Source organism: Emys orbicularis, chromosome 11 (assembly GCF_028017835.1).
Source record: "Emys orbicularis isolate rEmyOrb1 chromosome 11, rEmyOrb1.hap1, whole genome shotgun sequence".
Classification (NCBI taxonomy): domain Eukaryota; kingdom Metazoa; phylum Chordata; order Testudines; family Emydidae; genus Emys; species Emys orbicularis.
The window spans coordinates 41,530,699-41,543,870 of NC_088693.1; the positions used below are offsets into that span (position 1 = coordinate 41,530,699).

The 13,172-nt window shown below is 43.7% G+C and overlaps 1 protein-coding gene across 1 annotated transcript in view; it reads right to left on the minus strand.

Annotated features, from left to right (window-relative positions):
- Positions 1-4,842: 4,842 nt before the first annotated feature.
- The window catches only part of CIR1 (corepressor interacting with RBPJ, CIR1), a 41,315-nt gene continuing 32,985 nt past the window's right edge, over positions 4,843-13,172 (minus strand). Inside the window, exons 8-10 of the mRNA XM_065413168.1 lie at positions 9,691-9,797; positions 8,055-8,140; positions 4,843-6,415 (exon numbers count right to left, since the gene is read on the minus strand). Of these exons, the coding sequence (XP_065269240.1) occupies positions 5,701-6,415; positions 8,055-8,140; positions 9,691-9,797 (908 nt within the window). The 3' untranslated portion in view covers positions 4,843-5,700. The remainder of the gene's footprint in view (positions 6,416-8,054; positions 8,141-9,690; positions 9,798-13,172) is intronic.

Below are 13,172 nucleotides of genomic sequence, written 5' to 3' on the forward strand. Positions count from 1 at the left end.
GAAGGACGCAGCGCCTCGCTACGTGGCGTGCGGGTGAGCCTGGCTGGAGTCAGTTTTTACCTGTGCAAGGCTGGAAATGTTAGACAGGTAAAGCTAAAATAAGCGGCCCTCTGGCAGAGGCTTGGATTTCAAATGTATTCGAACTCCGTACAAGGCAGATGAAAATACCGCAACAATCCGCCTGGCCCTTCATTCCCGAGAGCAAGGGTGAACCGCCCCCAGCAGCCTTGGCTGCGGGCACAGGTCCCTCCAGCCACACGCCGAGCCTTTAGTAGCCAGAGGAGACACAAACGACGCATGTTCAAGTTAGTCCTATTGTTTCATGAGCAAACTTACCAGACGAGGAGGGAAAAATCGAGCCAGGCTGCAGAGATCACCCATCTGAAAAAAGGACCTGGTTCGGGTCTGGGCTACCGCTCCCTCGCCCTTCCACCCCCGAGCTGGCCCGGCGACAAAACTAGGCAACCAACCGCCTAGGAAACACAACGGAGCCGCTTGCTCTGATCTGTAGCTCTCCCTAATTCACTGCAATAACTTTATGGGCAGGAGCGGCCCTTTCCAATTAGTTCTATCCTCAAGTCCACACGTGTATGGTTTTTAAAAGTCCACCTAATGTGCGGTTTGGGGCCTTAATCCCCAATGGGATCTGCACCTTGGTGCCACTCGGCCTTTGACTCGTGTGCAGAGCTAGGCTAGAGTTAGTATTTGGGAACTCGGTCATCCGTGACCATGCAAGGAGTAAAATAATATGTTCTTCAGTAGCATGCAGCTACCTTTGCACTGGGTAATGCGGCTGAATTTGTGTTGGTGTTTTAATACAAATCCCCAGCCCTGCCTGTTTCAGAGATGTGCTAATTACTACTTGGATAGCAGGGCGCAAAGTCCTTGTCCATTTCCTAGTACAAAGTAGGTTGCTAGAAAATTTGAAATTGCCTTTCAGCCTAAAGCTGCCTTACCTGAATGTCATAATTACAGTAATTATGTACATCCAAATTACATGCTAATTAAATTAGAATCAAATCGTTCTAAATCGAAATCAAATGAGGTAGCGAGAATTAATCAATGACAACATAAATAGAGAGCTTCCTTCAGGGATATTTATTGTAACGATCCAAGCAGGAATTTGATCTGAGTCACCTGTTTATTTACTTTCCAATTAGTAATAATTTATTTTCGTTCGCCATAAATTTCAGCGATCAGTTTTCCAAGCGCCAAGAGCTAAAGGAAAATTTGAGCAGTGTGAAAAATATGATATAGATGTCGGTACTCCGAGTTACTCGAACACCAACAGTGCTAACTCGATCGTCATCCTAAAATTACAACAAAAATCGACCCATACTAGAAGCTGCGGAGTAGCGCCCTTGCACTTGTGGTTATTTCCCAGGGGCAAGGGCCAAGGCTCCATTTTGACCATAATGTACACTTCTGGCTAAGGGGAGCACAATTGAAAACGCCCTGTTTTCCTGCTGATCACTGTCATTCCACACCTAATTAACACGTTTCCATGACAAGTTAAGCCTCTCCATTGTTACAACACAAACAGGAGGAGACGTGCCGAAATTAAAGCGGAAGACGCTTTTCACCCGTGGAATCCGCCGCGCCGTGAGCAGCTGAAACGGGACGGGCCACTCACCTGTTCGCTACGCCCCGCATGCGGGGCTACATCTCCAGAATCAGGTCGCACCACAACCACCCCGGGAAAACTCCCCTCCCAGGAGCAAAGACTGTCCAGGGGCTTGAACCTTGGGGCCCGTCTCTACCCCCGACTAGCAGCCCGGGGCTTGCAGTTGAGGGTGCAGACGGGGCTGCAGCCCGGGGGGCCTATTAGGAGGAGACGATTATTCTCTTCCTGGGGCACTTTATTCCCCAACCCCTTGGCTTGGCTCCCGCGGGAGTGCATGGGCCGAGGGGGCGGCCCCGGGCACGCCTTCGAAGCACAAAGGTGGCCCCAGCAGCTCCAGGTTTGGCCGAGTTCCCCGGGGCGAGGGGCTCAGGCCTGACATCTCTCCCCCCACAGGTCCTTGGAGCGGCGGCCCCTCCTCTGGCGGCACTGGGGCTGCCCCGCACTGTCACAGCGACCCGGGCTCCCACACGGCAGCTGCTTCCCGCTCTGGCTGATCACAAAGGGGCTCTTGCCTGACCACTGCAGCTCCCCTTAACACCGCGCCCTGCTGGCTCCCCAGGCGTAGCTCCCCCGGCTGGGGACCTTCCTCTGCACGGTGCCCCGCTGCCCGGCCCCGCTGCAAGCAGAGGGGTCCCCCGGCAAGGACTCGCGGCCGAACTTCCCACAACTTTCCTTGAGGCGTGGCAAGGCGCGGTCTGCTCGCAGCCCGCAGGGACGGGCCCCGGCTAACACCCCGCCCCAGGGATGGGGTTTCGGGGGGGGTCCCAGACATGACGGGCCCCGGCTAACATCCCGCCCCAGGGATGGGGTTTCGGGGGGGGGGTCCCAGACATGACGGGCCCCGGCTAACACCCCGCCCGTCAGGGGGCTGCAGAACGCGGGGCGGGGAGACAGCGGGAGACTCGCCCTTTGACCCACTGACTTTGCAGCGCCAGGGCCATAGGCATTGTTCGGTCTCCCTCCTCCATGCGATCCGCTCACGATTGCGGATCAGCTGGCGAGCCCCTGGGACCCCTGCTCCTACCACCGGGCCGAGTTACTTCCAGCCCAGAGTTCACGAGCAGCGGGAGTGTCTCCGCAGGCTGCCTAGCCCCTGCCTCACAGGGGAGCTGCCTTTAATGTTGCGGGTTAAGCGAATTCGCAGCCGGCTTATGCACAAGTGGTTCCCGAGGGCTGGGGACTTACCGACCAGCCATTCATCCTGCGCCCGACGCCAGGGTTAATCCTGTCCCGCTGCAAACGGGAGATGACATCCCCGGCCATTCGTGAGCCAACAGCACCTCCTCCCGGAGCTAACGCGCTAGTGTCAAATCGCGCCGTTTCCACCATCCCCTGCGCGCGCAGTAGCCGCGGGGCGACACTCCCCGGGGCGCGCAGGCGGCTCGGGGGCCTCGGGCGGGCCAATGCGCTGCAGCATTAGGGGCCCCCGCGCGCTGTGTCTGTCTGGAGCCCCGGGGCGGGAGTAGAAGGTGCCGTGGATGCCCACGGCAGGCGCACAAGCGCGCTCCCTCCGCTCTGAGCACGAACAATGAAGGTCTCCTCGTGCCCCGCAGGGGTTGGAGGCCAAGCACAAACTGCTGCCTCCAGGCTTTCGGCAACAGGCCGCTCTGGAATCCTGGCCCCTTTGCGCTAGGTTTGAGGCACCCTGGCTGCCTCCTTTAAAAGCTCTATCTCCTGGGGTAAGCAAATCAGGCCCTTCCAAAGAGCAGCCGTGGCAAACAGAGCTGGGGCTGCTCCCAGACCCTCCCTTGGGTTTTCAGTCTGGACTGGGCTAAAGAAAATGCTACGGGCCACAAGGCTCATCGCCTGACCCAGAGTGAATCCTTCCCCACAGCTGCCTTTGCTCGCTGCAGAAGAGCGGTTTAACTAACAAAAATACCGGATTTATCAACCTGCCCTATGCTGCCTCTTACCCAGTATTTCCAAGATTGCATTGCTTGTTTCTGTCTTTTCCAGGTTGCAGACAGAACAGCCAGCCAGCGGAACAGATACACACCACTTAACCTCAGACTAATACCTGCTCCATGCACGCACAAAGGCAGTGTCAGACGCTCAGGATACACTTTACCAACTTCCTGCAAACAGAAATCAAACACACAGCATACACAAATGCCTACTACAAATAGAGGGGCTGAGCCCTTCCTCCTTCTATGTGCACCAGAAAGTTAGTAGCTGTATTACAGCCAAGCTGCAAGGCTGGCAAGCCACTAGTACAGATCCAAGGGGCTGTCTGCCATGTGCAACAAAATACACTGTGCATTCATGGAGAGACAGACTGAGCTCTTCAGAGAGAAGAGCAGAAGCACATCCTGCTGGTTGTTATTCCTTGTGCTCTTTCAAATTGGATTCAAAACATACCGTTTAAATGATGAAACAGGCCATCTCCCCAACTACCCAAACATTGGAGAGAGCAACCCTGGCTTCTACCTTGTATACAGGCTGCTATGGTTTTTTCCCCCCCAGGCTGGTGCTCAGTGTTTTACAGACCTTTTGAAACAAAGTAAATGCCACTTGGTAGCAAAGGTGCCTGGTTCTGTTGGTGCCTCACCCCCAATATTTAGGTGGATGTGCCTGAGAGTACTTTGTTAATATGCTGTGAGTCAAATGGAATATGCTTTAAAAGGTTGCATCCTACCACTGGGCAGTCAGACTGAGTCCCAACATTTCTCCCAACAGTTTGGTTTATTTGTTAAAGATTCTCCTCCAAATTTATCAAATCTTGCCTCTTGTCCCTTTTAAATGACAGCTTTTATTTAGGGCCCAATCCTTCCAAGTGCTGAGTGCCCTCAATTCCCATTTATATCAGCACTGCCGAGGGCCTAAGGGGCAAGCTGGTTCAAATTATTTAAAGAAGAAAAGCCTGACATGTTTTAAAGGGTGAAAACTTTCAAACACAGGTGTTTAAAGGTCAAATTACTTCTATAGCATTTTAACTCCATATATTTAAAAACTTCTGTCTGGCAGTTTTAAGATGTGCAGGTGGGACAGTTAAAGAACTACAACCCTCCATTTGTAGTGAAGAGGGGGAAAACTTGCTTGCCTGAGTCTGATTGCATCATTTTACCATTTCACTGCTAACTAAAGCATTTTCCATGTTCTTAAAAACCATAAAGACACCATTCTCTTTGCAGCAAAAAAGCATGTTATTTTCCTGCCTGTGCCTTTGAAATGACTTAGGACTCTGGAAAATTAGGCGATTCATACTGCTTATAGAAAGTAACAGTTTATTAAGGGAGTTCATCCTCATGGCATATGGGGAGGGGGGGGGAAATCCCACAAATATTAAGAAAAAATAAAAGTCAAACTGCTGCATGACAACACAAGAATGAGCATTTGCCTTAACTTTCTATTGCACATGAGATATCTTGGAAACAGCTGAAAGGGTGAATATTCTTTTTATGTCTTGAGAAATTCTTGAACAATAACAACACTGTACTGGCACATACCAACAGGGGTTCAAGCTGCTTAGATAGCCCTGAATAAGTTAAACACTGCAGGAGGTCAAAAAATGTTGGCTATACACTTATGTGGAACTATGTGTTGTTTTAACAGGTGAAATTGCCCTCTTATATGAAACCTCTGAAAAAGTTTCAGTACAAAAATAATCTAATCTGAGGTCTGAAGCAGTGATTTTTTCCTGAACTATGTCAAATAATGTTTGGCATCATTATACAAATCCTGGGACTCTTCCAAAATTACCCCCTGCCCCTCCAAACTTGTTACATCTCATAAGCAAGAAGAAATAATACTCTAAAGAATGTTAACACATCATGTACTGGTATTTTAAAAATATTTCTGAACAAAGGAAGTATAATTTACAAATGGTCTAGGGCTTGTTACACAAATACAAGAAACATTCACCAACAAAAATATTTCTACAAAAATACCATAATATTTATATCTAACTTACAAATATCCCCAAATCATGAATGGAGTTGATGCTGTTTTGAAGGACATGAGAATTTACAAGAATTGGAAAATGAAAAGTGACTTCTTAGAAGGAAAGCAATGCATGACTGAGCCCTGGTTAAAGGTATTCAATGAAAAGGAAGATGTGTTTGCACCTGTTACCCACACTATCTATATTTTCTGTCTCTCTCTCTGCTTCTACTTCTGCTGTTTCTGCCTCTTTCCTTATGGTCCACTTTACTGCACTTGTCTCCACAGCTCTCTCTACATTTCTTCTCTCTGTACACATCTGTGCCGTGGCTTCTGGTTTCATTTTTCCTGTGCCACTCTTCACTGGGGCTTCGACTTGGTCTTCTTCTTATCTGCCTTTGGCTGTAATTGCTGTGACTTGTGCAAGAGCTTCTCCCGCTCCTCTCATCCTTGCTTTGGCTTCTGCTATCCCTCTCATTTCTTTCAGTTTCTCTCTTGTCTGTGCTCTGGTTTCTGCTTTTGGACTTTCTTTCACTCTCATAGGAGCTCCATTTGTTGTTTTCCCCAGAACTATCTTGTTTTAAAAATCTACACTTCTCCCTGTCTTTGTCCTTGTTACCGTGACTACTGGAGGGTTCTTCATAAAGTTTTTCCTTCTTAGTCTTTGCCTTCCCTTCTGAATCACTGCTGTTAGCCTCTGAAAACTTGTCTGTCTTTCTTTTCTTAGAATACATCTTCTTTTGTATGGCTTTGCTGTCAGTCTCACTATCACTGCTGCTTACTGAAGTCTCACTGGAGGAGGAGGAAGAGGAGCTGATCTTATGTTTCTTGTGTTTACGTTTGCTTTTCTTCTTTTGCTGCTTTTTCTTCTTTCTATCTTTCTTCTTTTTCTTCTCCAGACGATCCAATTTCCTTTTATTTTGAAAATAAAAAAGAATAATCAAGCATTTAAAGATAGTTAAAAATGTAGCATCACTGCCTTCTTGTGCAGTCAAGACTTAAGACGATAGTACGCAGTAAACACGCAACATTTTCTTACAAAGTGTGTTGAACTTTTTGTTTCAATAAAATATTTTTAAATTTCTGATCTCAAACTAAACTGAGTATTTAAAATGTAGCTCCCCTGTAGCCCTCCCTCAGAACTACAAAGAAGTAATTTCTAATGGACCAAATTTAGGAAGATGAGGGTAAGAAATGTGAACTGGGCCTTACAACTGGTAGTGCAACCAGTTTGATTCTGTAATATAACAAGGAAAATTTTCAAAGGCACAAATAGCAGTTAAGTGCCCAACTCCCAATGACCCTCAATGGAAGTTAGGAGCCTATCTGCTATATGTGCCTTTAAAAATCTTCCCCCAATGTTAACAGCTTTCTGGAGAATGCTATCATCTATTCAGTCATAAACAGAGGTGTAAAATGTCTAGTCAACAGTACACTGTTCTATCAGGCAAGCAAACGCACTCATTTTCATTTCAACTGCTTTTGCAATTTTAAGCCCTTGGTCACTCTTTATTTTGTTAATTCTTATCCATGAGTCAGCCACTAAATTTGACATGCTACCTAGACTGCCTTCTTCATTGGATTTAAAACAAATTAAGAAGTTTAAAATCACTGAGGACCTAAACACTTAGCTACATTGGAGCATTTAAAAATATACTGTAATTTAAACAGTGTGTTTGGGACATTAGAAAACCAAACAAAATTATTAAAGGTTAAATTATTGAAACTATATATATATATATATATACACACACACACACAATTATCCTTCATAAATAGTGTAAACTGTTTTCTTTCCTTAAAAGTTAAATTACATTTTTGGACCTCACAATGCTCACAGAGTGTTCTTTTAACTTTTCTTTAGGTTATTATATTTAAATAATATGTGTGGTCTATCAGCCAGTGATTCAAAATTGGTTAATAAGGACACAGAAAATTAGAGAAGAAATGTAAAACCTCCTTTCCCCTTAAGCATACAAAAGCAACAAGGCAGCAGCAGAGAAAAAACAAACTTTGTTTGGGAACTACAAAAATACCCTGCGCTCCCTCTGCTGGCTAATCCTAATCCTAGGGTTATGGTAAACTGGAACACCACCATTGATGCTGATGCACAGAAGACAGGTTACGTTTAGCTCCCTTAGGAACAAAGGAAGTATGTCAAGCTTTGCCAAGTGCAAAAATCAATAAGGAAAGAAATTTAATTTTCAATCTTGGAAGAGGGCATGGTAAACAATGGAGTGTAAAATAATATTTTAAAATAGCAATTGACATTGTCCTCTGTGAACCAATGCATATACAATGTTAGAGTGTGTGTCACAGCATTCAAAGTTAAATATGAAATGAAAATGAAAACAAAGCCATTAGAACTGCATTACAATTGGATTACAAAATGATGGATAAGCATGCTGCATAATACGAAGTGTAGTAGTCAAGTGTAGATTATTCAAAATTGATTTTTTTTTTTAGTAGATGGAAAACTGTAGTTAAAAGCTATTGGCTATATATTGTTAAACTCATAGGAGTAGGTGCCATGCAACTGCGATAAAAGTACCTCAGAAGTTTCTGTTTTTGTTTAGTTGACAGTGATTTTAAAAATTCAACTTCTGGGTCATCTTCTCCTTCACTTGCAACAAATTCCTATGAAGAGAAAAAGTAATAAGATACCATATCCTTACATAAAAATAAGGTGGCATTTCAAATTCATGATTCCTGTATTAAAATATTATGAACATTAAAAGGTGTGAGAATTTGATTTTATGTATATAAACACACACACACATACACCCCCTATATAGCAACCTTGGGAAGATAAGCAGTTAGCTTGCTACAAAGAGGGAATCTATACTGGGTTTAAAAGGAGTTGGGTGCCAGAGTACAGGAACCATATAGCACCATAATGTGAACACTATAGTGTTTCCACAGGCTAAGTCATTTAGGGAAAGCTTTCCTGAGTTCTGTCTAGTGTAAGAGATGAAAGCATTGGTTGGTGGATGGGAGACTGCAAGTCCCACTGAGTCACAAAGAAATTTAGGTAAGTCACTTAACCTTTTTCTACATTAGCTTACTCATTGGAAAAATGGGTGTTCTACCCATCCACCTCACAAGTGTGTCATGATGCTTAAATTATTGTCTGTAAAGTGCAATACAAATACAATAAGTTGCAATTGTATTTTCTACCCACAACAACAACAACAATACTAAAAATCAGGTCAGATTTAAATTTAGGAATTTTAGAAGACCCACCCCCCCCCTTCCTTTCAAATTATATGCACCTGGAATACCTAATTTCTCACTCTTCACATTTTTAATTTTAATAACACATGAGCAATGACAGGGCAAAAACTAGGACAGAAGTTCTCCATATGTGACTTTTCTAAAAAACTGGTGAGAACTTTGCAACACATTTAACACTAATCCCATAAACTAGATTGTCTCCTGAGTACATAATTTCCTGTAAAGGCAAAGAGTGCTGCTTATGTGCATAAAAAGGGACACAAGCAATTGTCTGTTTACTCAGGCTTTTTAGGAAGGGTTGCGAGGTACGGTCCAGTCCCTGCTCTGCAAGTCCCCATCCCCATCCCTCCACTTGGTTGCCTGGTGGTTCAGTTATCTTGCTATATGAGTGAGGTTGCTTTATGGTGGGCTTGCTATTTTGGATAGTGTATATAAATTGCGTATTTCACATTTTTGTTAAAGCACCTACAAATCTGAATAGGCACTATGTGAAAGTCTAAATAAATACAATTATATATTTAAAGTCTTGTAAATAAAAAAATATGTAATAAAAATAAATTAAGATAAAAAGCTTTAAATAGAGTTATTTTTTGCATGCTTTCCTCTGGTTTCATCCAAAGCCAGTTCAGGGGTAAGGCTGCAGGCAGCAAGTATCACATCAGATGTATGTTGCAGGTGCCCAAATCATCCCCTCTGGGAGATATTCAATTTGTAGTCATCCAGGGGAGACATTTAATTTATTAAACTGTGGCCTTAAAAAAAAATCATTTCAGATTTGTCACTTTGGCTAAAACTAAGCAGCAAAACACAATAAGTTTCAAGATATTTTCCATTGCTGGATCTATCCAGCTTTCCTATGGATATGCATATTGGAAAAATGTTAAGTCGCAATTCACAAGCAATCACATTTAGATTTACAGACATTTTCAGCTTACTGATAAAAAGATCATTACCTGTGATGGATCATTTGCGGTCAAGTTTCTCCCCAGTACATTTTGTTTCAGTGCAAACCCACTGTTTCTCATCTCCGCTATTAGCTCTGAGGGGTGCATTGATGGCCCTGTTCACAAAAATCACAGTTTGAATGTATCATTTATATCTCTCTACCTTTTTTGGACTCCACAGTAGGAATTCAGTTGAAGCTTTGTTAAGTAAAATCACAGCTAAATCAACTCAATAATCTTCTGCTGAGCAAATAATCAGATATGATTTTCTAAAACAGCAGTCTGGAGTTTCAGAATAGAAAATAATTGCATTTTTTTTAAGTGCAAGGGGATTCTCTTCTTATGTAACTTTGTCATGTTGAAAACAATATATTTAGGTATTGTCTGGTTGTATGCTTTTGACTGTAGTACAAAAAATATAGGAAGCCTAGAACAGCCATATTAACTTCAAGATTTTTTAATACTTCCTCTCTCCAAAAGCAATAAGAAACCACACTTTTAAGAGGACATTGTAGCATTTTCCATAATCGTACAATACACATTTTAAAACTTCCCCATACATTTTTATGATTTAGTAATTGGACTTTTCTGAAATAATTTTTAAAGAACGCCCTGTACCAAAGACTGTTTTTCTTCTAAAATATAATCGAGACCAGAGGTACATAATATGCATGTACTGATCACCTTGTTTACATTTTCTTTCAGTTTTGTTTTTTAGTTTTAAATACTGACTGAGGAGAGTATCAATGTGAGTTCTAACTCCTCAGCATTTCTGTGCATACTTGTCACTGTACAGATCAGAGCCAGGGTGACTATGCAATACCAAAAAGGCTATCTACATCCGCAAACAAAACATATAACTATTGCCTGTGAAAGAGCTGTTATGATTTATTAGGTAAAAGGTAGATGAATCATACCGATACAGGCCATTCACCAGTAATTCAACATATGTAGCATCTCAGTATGCCATCAAACCTTAAAGAAATTTACTAATAATGCAATATATTTTAATTACACAATCTGTAATGCCAGATTAACAATTGGATGCAAAGAGGAAAGATATTACTCTTCAAGTTTGTCTGAAACGGTGTCTATGCTGGATACCTTTTGACTGGCATTTTCAGAGAGATGTAATACCTGAAATGGCAGACATACTCTGCAGCATAATTAGGTGCCAGTGAGACAAATGGGCCAGCAGATGATGACCTCAGAGCCAGCCCTAGGAGGGGTAGGTGTGAGCAGACCAGAGAGAGCATAATCTGGTCAAGATTTCAGAAGGGATTTATAGGTCAAGAGCAGCATCTTGAGTCTAATTCTGAATGTGACAGGCAGAGAGAGTGTAACCGAGTCAGAACTGCTGCTGTAACCTTGCTCCGCTTATCCATATCTGCTCCTGATGCATTATCCTGGTACCTGCTTATACCAGATGGAAACCTAGCAACAGAATTTGGTACCAGCTGAAGTTTTAATGATGCATACAGGGAAACAAACAAAAAGGGCATTACAATAGCCTAAACACGGCAAAACAATGACCTCAGAATGGGAGAGAGAAAGGCAGACACACCAGGGCAACAGACATGAAAAGGCAGATGGCAAATTTCACCATAGCAGAGAAATCAAAATGTTTAATCAGACCAAAGCCCAGGAGGACACTTCTAGGCTAGCAAACATGAAATGTGGCTATGGAAGAGATACACCAACTGACAGAATAAAATAGTAATTCTAGAACTTCTGCCTTCTTCAGGATCTCACAACATTTTACACACATTAATGAATTAAAACTAGTTATCCCAGTCAGCAGATGGGAGAAACTGAGACACAGCAAATATAGGTAACTTGTCCAAATTTTCCCCAAAGAGGGGTGGGGAGAGAATAAATGCATATACTATTTTGTTTTTTATTATATAAAAAAGTCTGAAAGATTCTTAAGATTTCCCCCCCGTTTTCCTTCTTTTGCTGTAGAAATATAAGCAATTCCAAATCTTTGTCTTTCCTATTTTTGCTGGAGAACTAATGAGCTAGAGTGGGCGCTCTCTGAGCCATCCACTCACGGGCTACATAGGGCTATTCAGCCTTTTGCAAAGAGATCTCTTCTCCCAATTTCTCACCTGGCATTTGAAGTTAAATAGGTGTTAAGGGAAAAAAGAAAAAGGGCAAAAAATCCAGTTTTGAACAATCTGACTAAATATCACTGTAATTCTTTTGGTGCTTGTGATATCATGATTTTATTAGTTACCTAGCCATCCATAAAATAGCCTGCTATAGCTCCATGTTTGTTGGCTCAGTTGCTGTAAAGTGGCCACAGAACTGGTTTACCTGACTCCCCCAAGGAATATCCTCTTAAGGGGCTTTTCTGATAGCACAGACCTAGTAGCATGATGCCTGTGGCACAGGGACATGTCAGAGATGGGGGCAGAGATGTGGCTGAGCTCAAAGCACTCCAACTATTCTCTAGACTGGCAGAGTGGCCCATAGGAGGTTGTTCAAAATTGTCATTAGTCAGAGTAGTCTTTGGGGGGTGGCTGTCTTATGCTACAGATATGCTCAGGATCTGAGAGGTGCAACAGAGAATTACAGCCCCCTTTCCCTCTCATCTCCTTGATCGCTCTGCTTAGGTTGTGCCTTCTAAGTACACCTCCTGGGGGACCTTTGCACCACTGCACAAATGCAGAATTCATGTCTGGCGCAAAAAAAAAAAAATTCCAGCAAAAAATACATTCTGCCCAAGAAGTGCTGAAGTTCTACCTTTCACCCACCACAGGCCGCTGTGGCCCCAGAACAGCCAACAGGCGGCTGCATTCGTCACAGCACCTTGCCCGCGGAGCCAGGTTAGGACAGACAGAGTGGGGCACACAGGGCTGCTGGGGGATCCTAGGCTGGGCTTCAGAAGGGCTAGTGGGGGGGGGAACAGATGGGGAGTGCACTCATGAGCTAGTTGGGTGACAGCAATGAGCCAGGCACTGAATGGGAGGGGTGCTGCAGGGCCACATGGGGGTGGAGGGGGAGTGCAGGGACATGGGCAGATGTGCCTGACTGAATGGGAGAGGCTTGGGATGGGGGGAGGCTCCCCAACTACCTAAAAATTCCTCCCTTCTCCCCCCCAAAAAATCCTGTTCCATACTTCTCTCACCCACACCAAGCAACCCTCCAGGTTCACTCCCACGGTCCTTCCCCCTCCCTCAGCTCCTCCATTACCCCCAACTCCTCGAAGCCTTTGCACTGCTTCTGAGGAGTGCAGGAAATGTGTTTCTGTATTGTAGTTCAAATGAATTACTCAAAGTTCTGCATTAATATGCCTAGTAAGGAATCTATTTGTCAAAAAAACATTACTTGCATTTTTTTTCGTCTGTACTACAATAGACATACATGCTGACAGGTATTTTGAAATAAATTACCAAAATAATTGAAACTGGTGTGATTACATTGTGTTATTTTGACAAATAAAATAGGCAGAATTTTGCAGAGTTTTTCAAATATTGTGCGGAGAATTT